This window comes from Eleginops maclovinus, chromosome 4 (assembly GCF_036324505.1).
Source record: "Eleginops maclovinus isolate JMC-PN-2008 ecotype Puerto Natales chromosome 4, JC_Emac_rtc_rv5, whole genome shotgun sequence".
Taxonomy (NCBI): domain Eukaryota; kingdom Metazoa; phylum Chordata; class Actinopteri; order Perciformes; family Eleginopidae; genus Eleginops; species Eleginops maclovinus.
The window spans coordinates 20,714,650-20,728,791 of record NC_086352.1 but is presented as its reverse complement, the minus strand read 5'-3'; the positions used below and the strand labels follow the sequence as shown (position 1 = coordinate 20,728,791).

At 42.5% G+C, this 14,142-nt stretch overlaps 2 protein-coding genes across 2 annotated transcripts; both read left to right on the top strand.

The window, feature by feature from the left end:
• Positions 1-38: 38 nt before the first annotated feature.
• Positions 39-8,190, top strand: ercc5 (excision repair cross-complementation group 5). The gene is made up of 15 exons (XM_063881054.1): positions 39-308; positions 867-1,042; positions 1,165-1,280; positions 1,946-2,047; positions 2,269-2,338; positions 2,475-2,618; positions 2,701-2,911; positions 3,277-4,227; positions 4,319-4,599; positions 5,047-5,166; positions 5,703-5,916; positions 6,212-6,356; positions 6,495-6,697; positions 6,789-6,871; positions 7,195-8,190. The coding sequence occupies exons 1-15, from the start codon at positions 221-223 to the stop codon at positions 7,726-7,728; spliced, it is 3,438 nt and encodes a 1,145-aa protein (XP_063737124.1). The 5' UTR covers positions 39-220; the 3' UTR covers positions 7,729-8,190.
• Positions 8,191-8,305: 115 nt separating this feature from the next.
• Positions 8,306-13,450, top strand: mettl21e (methyltransferase like 21e). Its single transcript, XM_063881057.1, has 5 exons — positions 8,306-8,604; positions 9,954-10,111; positions 10,215-10,332; positions 10,462-10,559; positions 12,511-13,450. The coding sequence occupies exons 1-5, from the start codon at positions 8,553-8,555 to the stop codon at positions 12,820-12,822; spliced, it is 738 nt and encodes a 245-aa protein (XP_063737127.1). The 5' UTR covers positions 8,306-8,552; the 3' UTR covers positions 12,823-13,450.
• The last annotated feature ends 692 nt before the right edge of the window (positions 13,451-14,142 follow it).

The window sequence follows — 14,142 nt, the reverse complement described above, 5'->3', positions numbered from 1 at the left end:
AGTGGATCGTAAACCGACATGTATAACGCGGAACCTTCATGAGAAGTCTATGGTTGCTCTACGGACAAAAATAGCGTTACAGCAAACGTTGAAAAGTGCCAAATAGTGCATTGTTCCATTTTAGTGGTTTTGGAGTCGAATCGGAGATGCTTAAATTTGTCGAAAGTTAACCTGATGCTGTGTGTTTCTTGATAATCACATTATTTGAACAACAGTTATCATGGGAGTGCATGGACTGTGGAGGCTGCTGGAGAGTACAGGGAAGCCCGTCAACCCTGAGACTCTGGAGGGAAAGATCCTTGCTGTTGGTATCCTGTCCTGGCTGTCATATACATATATATTTATATTTGTCCCTCATTGTTTGATAAGGGTCATCTTTCCCTTATGTCCCTGTCTGACGAAAGCTGTTGGTATATTATTAACTTGTTTATGTGGATCCCCGTTTGGAACTACCCCTACTATGGTCCACATAAGATACACACATCATATTTATAAGTAATTAAAAATCTAAGCAAAGTGCCATTAGCTATTTTAATCTAATTTTTTAAAAAGTGTATACTTATGTAAAACTAAGTGTTTATGTGTGATGGTAAACTATTCCATATTAATTTCCCCTGAACATAATAGTACTTTGACTTACATTTTTTTTAGATGAACATAGATGAAGCATTTTACACTTATGTCTATTACTACTATATAAAATGTAAACGCAGAGCAAAATTGCATTTATGCTCTGCGGGTAAAGTCCAGAGTGAGTCGTGCAGCTCTATGCTGGACTAACTGCAGTGCTTACTCATTTGAACTGCCATCTAGTATTGTGGTCAAGAGCATCATTTAGCATTTACCTTAACCAGACTTCCCCACAGACATCAGTATATGGCTGAACCAGGCAGTGAAAGGGGTGAGGGACCGTGAAGGTAACAGTGTGCAGAACGCCCACCTTCTCACTCTCTTCCACCGCGTCTGTAAGCTGCTCTTCTTCCGCATCAGGCCAGTCTTTGTTTTTGATGGGGACGCACCGCTGTTGAAGAAACAGACTCTGGTACGTGCAGTGTTCTCTGGAGAACATAAGCAGGATGTGTTCATTATTTTAAATTATTCTCCCAAATGGATTTGATTCTCCCACATATTTTGTCATTCAACATAGCTGTGGCTTTCCTGCAGGCGCTGAGGAGGCAAAGGAAAGATGAGTTGAGCCGAGAGTCCAAACAGACAAATGAAAAGCTCCTCAAGACGTTCCTGAAGAGACAAGCTATCAAAGCTGCACTTGGAGACACCAGGTAAGGGAGAGGGGGTTATACAAGTGGAGGGATGGTTTTCTGTCTGTCGTTCTCTACTTAGCTGCTGTCTTAATAAATAGTATCTTAAAGAAACGACAAGATAAATTGTCTACTCTTGATGGTTCCTACCCACTATCGAAATGTACTAGTTTTACTGTTGTTTTCACATCAGTATAACTATCGAAAAAGGTACCGAAAAATTACAGGTTTCCAGACTGCTGCCACTATTCTACTTTCATAAATATACCATTTAGAGTTTTGCAAATTTAATTTATCTCACAATCAGACTATTTAATGGCATGTGGAGCAGGCAGTCGAACTTACTGTGTATTTTTGTGGACTGAAAAGTGTGTGAACAAAATGCAAGTTTTCCAAAATATAAAGCCTGGTTGGCTAATGATTCTTAACAGGAAGAGAGAGCTAAACAGCTCCCAGGCAACATTTTTAAGCCATATGCAAGGGACAAAGCAATGTTGTCTTGTCACAGCATCTGCTGCATCCTCCCATAGTCACCAGGTCAAATATGGACAGAGAAATCTACAGAGAACTCTGGAAATTTGAGTCGTAAAAAGTATGGAAAATGTGATGGAACACAGTCTCCTTGTAGAGTCATTGTACCCTCAACTAGTTTTGTTTAAAGTACACCGCTTTTTTTCCTTTCACAGTAAGGATCCTCTACCCAGCCTCTCCACTGTGAGGAGAGATGAAGTGGACGACATGTACGTTCTACCAGCCCTGCCAGCTGCAGAGGAGAAGGACAAAAGCAGGTCAGAAGAAGGTTACTATTTACTAGGTATTTTGGATAAAGTTGTGAGTAATCCTATCAGAATACCTACAGTACACACCACAGTTTTACATCCATTGTTTGCAGTTGAAGCTTGAAGGCCTTCATGTGTGTTAGATAGGAGAGTCACAAGAGGCACTTTGGATAGTACAGTCATTTCACGTATAAAACTGACACATTTTAATAATTAGAATTTTCTTGCAGTTCAGAGGAGGAAGAGGAGGAGGAGGAGAGAGAGTTGGAGGAAACAGATGAGGGATATCAAATGTATCAGGTAAAATTATGACATGCGTAAAAGAAAAAAAGCATGACACATCACATTATAAAGACAAGTTTGTTGGCTTCATCCTGCCGCCTTTCTTTGTATTAATGCCCAGTATCATAATTGACACCAGCTTACTGTGTTTCAGGGAGAATTATATGAAAACCCAAACTCAATGGACATCAACTCAGAAGAGTTTGCCAGCCTTCCACTTGAAATGAAACATGAGATACTCAAAGACATGAAAGAGTTTTCCAAAAGGCGTCGGACCATGTACCAGAAACCCCCAGAGGTATTGTTCACTCTCATTTACACACACACATACTGTCCTATAGCCTGCTCATTCACACTGACTCCTCTTCACTTTCTTTCAGCGCTCAGGAGACTTCTCACAGTACCAGTTGGCCGGCCTGCTGCAGAGGAACCATCTGAACCAGCGTCTGCGGGGTGTGGAGAGCGAGATGTGCCAGCTGAGTGCCGGCAGCGCTCCACAGCTCTACCAACAGGATGGTGACCAGCAGAGTCACAGCATCGAGTCACACCGCCTGGTTTCAGAAGACAATTCCCACTATATACTCATTAAAGGTGAGGACATTTATGAGGGTGTGTTTACTCAGTTCTCAGTACAATCATCAGTTGTCAGATTGCTAGAGCCCATCAAAACAAAACATTTCTCAAACAGTCAGTGCCCACATCCGTATTATTAAACAGTTTCACTTTAGAATAAAGGTAAGCAGACTAATTGTTAAGGGTTATAAATGACTAATTGCAAACATAATTTAAATCTCTGCAAAAAACTTTTGTGTCTACAACCTCTGAATGTGTTTTAGACAGTGGTGTTATCGAGTGCATTTTGCAATATTTGTGGGGTTTCCCTTTGTTGAAAGAGACTATCATGTTGATCCGTAAAATGCAAACTTGTTTTAAACACAAACATTTTACACACACAGGCTCTAAAAAGATCAAAACCGCCCCTGAGAGCCGCCCTGCAGCTGCAGCCTGGGCTGGCAGTGCCTTGACAGGCTCTAAAGGACGAGCAGTGGACAGACCTGAGCCCCTGTGGCGTCCTGCCGCAGAGGAAGGGGCCGACCGGTGGGGTCATGCCTCAGAAGACTCCAAACCTTCTGTCTCCAAACCTTTTTTTGGAGACACATCCCCACCCTCACCTCGTACACTCAAGGCGATCCAAGGTGCAATGGACGACAGCTCAGATGAGGACAAGGTGGACCAAGATAGGGGGCAAGGTGGTGTGTCCCCACGGACCCTGCTGGCAATCCAACAAGCTCTCACTGAGGAGGAACATGGCCATGCTGGACACGGGACTCTAATCTACAGCTCGGCCACCAAACTGCAGGTTAACATTCCTCCTCCTGCACCTCAAGTGGTCATCAGCAGCTCAGAGGAAGAGGCAGAACCAGACACTTTGCCCAATACAAAATCTGATTTTAAGGGAAACCCAACAGGCCAAAGTATACATGTGAAAGACATTTTACTTAGTAGTAGTTCTGAAGATGAGACTGATGCCGTAATTGGTAAAATAAATGAGGCTGTTCACTTTGCAGCACTGCAAAAACCTCACAAAACAGGGCTGGGGATGGAAAGGGTGACACAGAAAGGAAAGTTGGCAGAGGATATGAAGATTGGCAGTAGAGGACAAGATGAACTGGAGATAAGAGAATCAGAGGACGGGTTGATGTCAAAGCCAGAGGGTGCTGCTGCTTCCAGACAAAACACATTATTGAACAATGTCTCTGCTGCAGTGTGTGTGAAACCTCTCAATGCAGAGAAGGAGGTGCATCCTGTGCTGTTAAAGCAGGAGAGTAATAAGGTGATTAAAGCTCTACAGGAGAGGAATGGGGATGATATGAAGCTGCAGCGCAGTGAGGAGAGCGACTCAGAAGGTGCAGTAATATTCACGGTTAAGATCAACATTTTTCATAAGTTCTTAAGCAAGTAGATATTAACAAAAGTGCGGTTTTCATTTTTTCCCAGGAAGTTTCATCGAGGTATCGGATGAAGAATTGAAAGAAGAGGAATCTGATGATTCACTTGTAATTACTGGAGACGAAGGACCTCCGGAAGAGGTCAATAAGGACGGGACCAAACAAGAAGAAGAGTCCAATAAAGGTTTGACAGAGGTTCCAGCTGCTGCTTTACAGGTAGAGGATGAAGAAGAGAAGAAGAGACAAACTGAAGAGGAAGAGTTAGAGGAGGGCACAGAGACAGAATCCAGCTCAACTCCAGCGATCAATGAATGGGAACACTTTGATGTGGTAAGCATTCCTGCCTGTGAGAATTTGACTTCAGTGTTAATAACTATTTTAAAGCCAATGCATAATTAATCCACCCTCTACATAACGCTCCCCCATTTTCTTCTGACTGGCCATTCCCTCGAAAGCTGTAATGCATGCTTTTACATTCAAGCCCTGCCAAACAAATACACACAATGCTGATTAAGCCTATCACTGCCAATAAAACTCTCTGTATTTTGCAGTACAGCAGTTGTGGTGTCGCTGTAGGCACACTGTATGGGGCTGCAGCGTTGAAAAGCAGAAATCTAGATGTTTTTTGAGTGATGTGGTTGAATCAGGCAGATGTGCTTTAGGGTGACGATTCAGTGATGTGATGTGTATGAGACACGGCTAAAGGTGTGTGTGTGTGTGTGTGTGTGTGTGTCTGTGTGTCTTTGTGTCTTTGTGTCTTTGTGTGTTGTGTTGCAGGACGAGCTGCAGGCTCTGGAGAGCTCTCTGCAGGTGGAGCAGAGCAGCCTGAGGGAGCTGAAACAGCAGCAGGAGAGGATGGCCAACACAGTCACCGGACAAATGCAGCTAGAGAGCCAGGTGAACCAAAGACTCTGTGAAATTACAACAGCACTTACAGACACATTTTAACCGCACAAGCATTCCAACCTCACTCCTGAGATATGACAACCTAGCGTTAGGCCGACAGTGGGATACATTCATCTGTGTTGCCTCTGCCAAAGATTCCCAAAGATGTTCAGACAGTATTACTTCACAATCTTTGATGCAAGTGTATGTGTTAGCGTGTGAATGTGTCTGTCAACTCACTCCCACTCTCAGATGTCACTGTCAGCATCTTCTCTTAAAAAAAAATCCCATGTAATTTAAAACCGTAAATGGCCAGTTCTTTATTAAACTCATTAGCTGTTTGGATAATGCTGCTAAGACCCACTGTATTTCTCAGATAACTACAGAAACTTGCACATTATAAAAAAGTTGTAGGTAAGAGTGCAGTGCAAAAGATCATTGAACTCTTGGCAAAAAGTGTCAGTGTTATCAGAAACCAGTATGAACCAACATCAGGTTTGGACATCGTGTATTGATAAAGACAAATTTGTTTCCCTCTCTGGTACCAGGAGCTGCTGCGACTGTTTGGCGTGCCATACATGGTGGCTCCGATGGAGGCCGAGGCTCAGTGTGCAGCACTGGACCGCGCTGACCACACAAACGGGACCATCACAGACGATTCTGATGTGTGGCTGTTTGGAGGGAGACATGTGTACAGGAACTTCTTCAACCAGGATAAATATGTTGAACATTTCCAGTACAGTGACCTTCAGAATCAACTGGGTCAGTGCTTGCAATCATATGCTTAATGGTTTGCCCTTCAATTGTTTAAACAAGTTTTAGAAGACATTTAAAACAAGTCCTGTTTTTTTAAAGTGTTAATCTGGTCTTAGTTTAAATGTATAGTCTATAAGATCATATGAGAGCTATATTCCCTTTTTAAATTTTGATTCAAGATGCTTAATACATTCAGGAAACTTTCATATATTTTTGGACAGATTTTGACACAGTTCACATTGTTCCACGGACATCAACTTTTAAACACTCTTGGTTTTCGGTCCCCCTCTCTATCTCTCAGGTCTGGACAGGACTAAACTGATAAACCTAGCCTACCTGCTGGGCAGCGACTACACCGAGGGTCTGCCCGGGGTCGGGTATGTGACAGGCATGGAGATACTGAATGAGTTCACAGGGCCGGGCTTGGAACCTCTCACACAGTTAAGGTTAGTTAAAGAGGTTATTGATCTTGATGTATTGTATGGTATCATCATTGTATGGGTAAATGTTTGTCATAACACATTTTTAACACAATATTGCATGTTTAAACATTGATTTGCCTGCTTATTGTATGTTTTCTCCAGGGAATGGTGGTCAGAGGCCCAGCAGAACAAGCGTCTGGCTTCTGATCCTCGGGACACAAAGGTGAAGAAGAAATTGAGAACCTTGAAACTCCATCCTGGGTTTCCAAACCCTGCGGTGGCTCAGGCCTACCTGCAACCTGCTGTGGAGCAGTCCGACAGCTTCTTCAGCTGGGGACGTCCACAACTCGACATGATCAAAGAATATCCTTTCTCTGTGTGTCTGTGTCTGTGTGTGTGTCTGTGTCTGTCATTATTTATTATATGTATGCAGTTTCCCTAACCAGTCTTTTACATTTTGTCTGAGTCGTTTTGGCTGGAGCAGTCGGAGGACAGAGGAGACTCTTCAGCCTGTGATAAAGCAGCTAAACACCCAGCAGGTGACCTGGAGTACTTTTGCATGTGGATTCCTAACTCATTATCAGCTCATCTAAATTAGTTTAACTTAAATACATTTGAGAAATACTAACATGTTTGTGTTTAGGGGAACACCATTACCGTTGTTGAGCCGCGGAGGAGAGGACCGCTTTGAATGTTGTTTAAAACCACCATCAACAATATCTCAAATAGCTCATAGTGCCTTTAAAAAGTAATCGAAAAATAGTTTTAACATCCAGTTGCAAGTAGTACAAATGCATACTTTGTTCAAATGCACACTTTATCGTTCTTACATCATTAACACTTCATCACTGTTTTGGTTTAGACTCAGCTGCGGATCGACACATTCTTCCGCTTGGAGCAACAGGAGAAGCAGGCGATCCGCAGCCAGCGGCTCCGCAGAGCTGTCACCTGCATGAAGAGAAAGGAGAGGGAAGGAGGAGAGGAGGGAGAGGACAGTGAGGAGGACCTGTCACCCCCTTCAAAATCTAAGAAAGGGAAGGCACCATGCAAGAGTCCGAAAAAAAGAGGAGAAGGACAGAGAGAAGTCGAGATGTCTGTGTCCGGAGGAGGGTTTCTGGGGTCGGAGGCGATTGTTAAATCTCCTCCTCCATCTCTGAAGGATGTGAGTTGCACCAGCCAGGAGTCCCTGTCAGTGAAGGCCATCCCTCAGTCTTCTAACATTTTACCTCAGAGAGCTAGTGGCAGCAGCTCTGGGGAGGACAGCGATGGTGGTGGCGGTGAAGTTGCTATGGTTACAGCCCGATCTGTGTTCGATGGCGGCCGACGAGGGCGTGGAGCAAAAAGTACAAGAGGGAGAGGAAGCACGAGAGGAAAGAGAAGGGGAAATAAATCGTGAGGGGGGAAACTGAACTTCAAAAAGCAAACGTGAATATATCATTCATTCAAAATGATGTCTGCAAAATTAGATATTTATAACGGTAATTATTGAATCATGAACAGTGATGAATTGACCTTCCTCTGTATTAAATAATCCAACTGTTGATGTGACTGAAAATAGGTTACCTGTTTAGAAGTATATCTGTCGAGAAATGAGAATATTTTTGCATTAAATCTTTGAGTTAAAGGTTTCTGTACGTCAGTTTGGCTCAGAATTCAGCCACTTGTCGTGCCAATATATGACTGAGACAGGTGCAAGTCTTCACATAGCTTAAATTACCTTCTGGCGGTATTTCAGTCGCCTTCTGCTTCTGCATGTACTCTCCCCCTTTCTCCCTCTTCCTCACACACAAACAATGAGGCTTTTGAACAGGAATTAAAATCTGAATAAATGGCTTAAGTTTTTCATTAATTGCACCAAGCATATTTGAACTTTTTTTGTTGAACTGGGTAGTTCTGTGGCCTTTTTCTTTTTTTTTTAGACATGACCCCCCCCCCCCCTTCTTCGGTCCCTTGCTGCAGCTTATGAGTTGGTTAGAGCAGCTGTCTCTGTCAGTCAGTCCGTCATGCTGCATCATAGAAGGTTTAAGCTTGCCCACAGAGGGCTAGAAATGTTGGGTGGAGACAAGTAGTTCGGATTCACTGTATTTCTGTGTAACTTATCTGGATTAATATTTACACAAACCCAAAGGTATTGATCCTAGACTACAGACAAAAAACAATAGTTGCTTTTAAAGATTTTCTGTGTGGGGCATTCTTGTTTCCTGCTTGGACACTTTAAGCATGGACACTCAACAGTCCAATGCCATGAAGGAGGACTCAAAGACCAAAGAAGGTGAGACTTTGGAGCAACACAACAAAAATCTGGAGACTTGTCAGTGCATTTGGTTACTGCTGGCAGCTTGGCACAGGTTTTACTTTTTTTGGAACCAGATCATACTTTCAGGGCAAGCGTTTTTCTTAAAGATCGTGTCAAATATTTGAAGAGGTAGTATTCATTCCAAGTTAAATATAAATCCCATAAATCATGTATTTTCAAAAAATGGAAGAGCTGTGGTTGTGTTGAAATATTTATTCCATATAAATATCTGCATCTCTGCTGGGAACAACAAATATAGCAGTTGTATTTATAGTGAGCAATAAACTGAGCACCAGGGCATTTCCGACCTTAAAATTGTTCCTCTGTGGGCTCCCCTGACCTTTTCACTGAAGCAGTGTTGCATAACTGAAGTGGTAGCTGTTATCACCGACACATAGCATGAGTCTGACACACTGGCATTATGTTACACAAACAGCAGGATAAACGACTTAATGTAATTCATTTATAGATCAGAGAATCAAATGTAACCTGTAATGTGATATGAATGAAACAACACGATTACTCATCTGCTGGATTTAAGTCTGGAGTATTTCAGTGCCACTTTTAAGTGATGACAGGTCATGGACAAGATAAAGGAAACACCTACTGCACTCACACACCTCTGGAGGAGGCTTGGTGTTATCCCCTAAAAATATGTGCATTAAAGAAAATGAACATGTCTTTGCAGATACACTGACACTGTTAATCTTGGTGATCCACCCACAGCCCTCACTTTGAAGACTTTTACTTGAAACTATTGCAGTTCTAACTTTAATCACATAAGGAAAATTAAGGCTTAAAGAGATTTTTGGTAATTTGGTCTTTCCAGTCGTAGTTATGTTGCACTAGGAATTCAGTTGAACTCCTGATATCAGAAGTATCAATGCAGTTTCACAGGTGTGTAATAGTAAAACTAAAAACAAATTAGCAAATTAATTGAGTTGCTGGATCAGTAACACTTTAAAACCTGGCGAGAAATCTGAAAACTCTTACATACCAGACAGGGAAACAGCATTGGGAACAAAGAACGGTGCTCAAGAGATGGGAATAGACTGCAAACACTCCAATCTTTGACTTCTATCAGTAGAAATGTAGAGTTCTTGCTGCAGAAAAAGCACAGGTGGAATAAGGTTCATAATAACTCACTATCATTTAATTACCAATGATGCAAGGGTATTACACTCTATGATGTCAAAATGTCAGCTGTGAAAAATATTTATTTGCTTATTTTAAGATTCTGCTTTCACTCTCACAGGGTCACAAGATGTGAACTCTGTGTAAACATGTTTCTTATTTGCTCGTCTCTTCTGTGGATGCCTGAGCAGGTGCTGCTGTGGATGCAGAGCTTGCCAAAGCCATAATGTCTCGATGTTTCCACCCCTCCGTCCTTGGACCTGAACCCTGGGAGGGATACATCTTCTCTGATCTGGAGATCCGTATCAAAGAGTCCACAGACCTCTATGGAGCTGTTCTCTGGCCCTCGGTACGCCCGAACGTAAACATTATCCCAAAAATATTGAGCTGATGTAGCTGACACTTACTTTGAGCCCTGCCAGTGAACCATGAACATGTGTTCCCAACAACAGGCAATGGTGTTGTGCCATTTCTTGGAGACCAACCGTGACGAACACCACATGATGGATAAAAATGTGATTGAACTCGGTGCAGGAACCGGGCTCGTCTCCATTGTGTCCAGCCTGTTGGGTACGGAAACAAAACACTCTGGGGACTAGCTGTCACAAGCCTTGACTAGGTTTTACACATTTCTTTAAAATACTTCTTCTGCCTTTTGTATATGTTTTCCTTCAACGCTTAGCTGCTCTGTCTGTTCAGGTGCTAAGGTGACTTCAACTGACCTGCCAGATGTTTTGGGAAACCTCCGGTACAATGTCATGCGCAACACTAAGGGTCGATGCAAGTACATTCCTCTGGTAGGTTTTCTGTTCAGACATCATATACAGTATCTCACAAAAGTGAGTACACCCCTCACATTTTTGGAAATATTTTATTATATCTTTTCATCGGACAACACTGAAGATATGACACTTGATACAATGTAAAGTAGTTGGTGTACAGCTTGTATAACAGTGCAAATTTAATGTGCCCTCAAAATAACTCAACACACAGCCATTAATGTCTAAACCACTGGCAACAAAAGTGAGTACACCCCTATGTGAAAATGCCCAAATTGTGCCCAATTAGCCATTTTCTCTCCCCGGTGTCATGTGACTCGTTAGTGTTACAAGGTCTCAGGTGTGTTATCGCTCTCACACTCTCTCATACTGGTCACTAGAAGTTGAACAAGGCACCTCATGGCGAAGAACTCTCTGAGGATCTGAAAAAAAAAGATTGTTGCTCTACATAAAGATGGCCTAGGCTATAAGTAGATTGCCAACACCCTGAAATTGAGCTGCAGCACGGTGGCCAAAACCATACAGCGGTTTAACAGGACAGGTTCCACTCAGAACAGGCCTCGCCATGGTTGACCAAAGAGGTTGAGTGCACGTGCTCAGCGTCATATCCAGAGGTTGTCTCTTGAAAATAGACGTATGACTGCTGCCAGCATTGCTACAGAGGTTAAAGGGGTGGGGGGTCAGTCTGTCAGTGCTCAGACCATACGCCGTACACTGTATCAAATTGGTCTGCATCGCTGTCGTCCCAGAAAGAAGCCTCTTCTAAAGATGATGCACATGAAAGCCCGCCAACAGTTTGCTGAAGACAAGCAGACTAAGGACATGGATTACTGGAACCATGTCCTGTGGTCTGATGAGACCAAGATAAACTTATTAACCAGGTGAGGAGTATGAACACAAGTGTGTCTTACCAACAGTCAAGCATGGTGGTGGGAGTCTCTTGGTTTGGGGCTGCATGAGTGCTGCCGGCTGTGGGGAGCTACAGTTCATTGAGGGAACCGTGAGTGCCAACATGTACTGTGACATACTGAAGCAGAGCATGATCCCCTCCCTTCAGAAACTGGGCCACAGGGCAGTATTCCAACATGATAACAACCCCAAACACACCTCCAAGATGACCACTGCCTTGCTACAGATACTGAGGGTAGAGGTGATGGACTGGCCAAGCATGTCTTCAGACTTAAACCCTATTGAGCATCTGTGGGGCATCCTCAAACGGAAGGTGGAGGAGCGCAAGGTCTCTAACATCCACCAGCTCCGTGATGTCGTCATGGAGGAGTGGAAGAGGATTCCAGTGGCAACCAGTTAAGGCAGTTCTGGAAAATAATGGTGGCCACACAAAACATTGACACTTTGGGCACAATTTGGCCATTTTCACTTAGGGGTGTACTCACTTTTGTTGCCAGCGGTTTAGACATTAATGGTTGTGTGTTGAGTTATTTTGAGGGGACATTAAATTTACACTGTTATACAAGCTGTACACCGACTACTTTGCATTGTATCAAAGTGTCATATCTTCAGTGTTGTCCCATGAAAAGATATAATAAAATATTTACAAAAATGGTGTACTCGCTTTTGTGAGATACTGTATATTTTAAATATCAAGCCAAGGTTTAGTGGACAAAAAAGCCATGAGAAATATATAAACTTAATACAAAATGTAAGGAAATGTATGTTTGGTAGCTGATTTCTTTTTAAGATGTATTGCCAAGAAGCATTGTTACTACAAAGAAATAAGCTGACAAACACAAAGTTCCTTACTTTTTGTGTTAAGTTTATTTTATTGTGTTTTGTTGATTTTTCTCTTTGGCTAATGGACCAACAATAACATTTACTCTTTTTCGTTCCTTGAAATTGTGTAGCTAACCCGATATGAATTAGATGAAAAGTAGCGTAAGAATGGGCTTTGCATTATAGAAAGGGATTTAATAAACCGTATAACTCAACCCTAAGTCTGTTGTGTTTCCAGGTGACAGAGCTCTTCTGGGGTAAGGAGGTGGATCAGCGTTTCCCACGTGCCACACATTGTTTCGATTACATCCTGGCAGCCGATGTGGTGTATTCCCATCCTTACCTTGAGGAGCTGATGGACACTTTTGACTACCTGTGCCAGGAAAACACACAGATCCTGTGGGCCATGAGATTTCGTTTGGACCCAGAGAACAGCTTTGTCGACCGCTTTCGGCAACGCTTCAATCTGGAGGAGTTGTACAACCTCCCCAGCCTGAGCATCAAACTGTACCGAGCTTCGAGGAGGGACAAGAGAGCGACTACTTCCTGATTGTGTGTGTGTGTGTGTGTGTGTGTGTGTGTGTGTGTGTGTGTGTGTGTGTGTGTGTGTGTGTGTGTGTGTGTGTGTGTGTGTGTGTGTGTGTGTGTGTGTGTGTGTGTGTGTGTGTGTGTGTGTGTGTGTGTGTGTGTGTGTGTTGATATGGCAATGTTCTATTTCTTTTTTATGTCAAGTGCTTTCATGGATGTAGTCCAGTGGTCTAAATCTCTCTTCTACCTCTCGTCTTTATGATAGTGGTTTGATTTGCCAATATTTTGCAACATTAAGTTATGATCCATGTTTTTCACCTTTTGTAATTTGATTTACTTGTGTATTTATTTACTAAAAATGCAATACAATGCAATAATATTAAATATGACCTCAGACTCCAATAGTACCATTAAATTCAATCTGCCACCGTTTCCTTGTTGCTGATCTGATTATTAAGTGCCCTCTGAAAACTAAGGGATATTTTGAACCTAAATTGTTTTCTTTAATAATTAATTTGGCAACTTTGTTTCAATGCACACATTTAATGTTGTTCATGTTTAATAGGGTGGCATTTTGGGTTGGTCTCACCAGTTAGGATGGTGACATCAATACTCCAAATGCTTTTTTGTTTTTGTCACATGGCTAAGCTCCCCCTCTGCAGGATCACATTCAGTTTTTAAAGCTGGTTGACAGCCATCAACAGCCACACTCTCAAATTTCAGGTCTTGGTTGATCATGTTTTGGTTCAGTCACCTCACAGCACTAGCGATTGGGGTCAAAATGGCTCTGGATTTTCAGTAGATTTCTGATGACCTTATGCATTTTAGTTAGGTGGTGTGTTGCTGTTTAACTCAAACATGGACAATTTGATCACGTTTTAATCACTGTCAGAAGAGGAATATATTTATTTCAATATTTCAATCAAAGTATTGAAGCAAACCGAAACAAAACACTCCGGGGACTAGCTGTCACAAGCCTTGACTAGGTTTTACACATTTCTTTAAAATACTTCTTCTGCCTTTTGTATATGTTTTCCTTCAACGCTACCCCTATGTGAAAATGCCCAAATTGTGCCCAATTAGCCATTTTCTCTCCCCGGTGTCATGTGACTCGTTAGTGTTACAAGGTCTCAGGTGTGAATGGGGAGCAGGTGTGTTAAATTTGGTGTTATCGCTCTCACACTCTCTCATACTGGTCACTAGAAGTTGAACAAGGCACCTCATGGCAAAGATCTCTCTGAGGATCTGAAAAAAAAGATTGTTGCTCTACATAAAGATGGCCTAGGCTATAAGAAGATTGCCAACACCCTGAAACTGAGCTGCAGCACGTGGCCAAGACCAT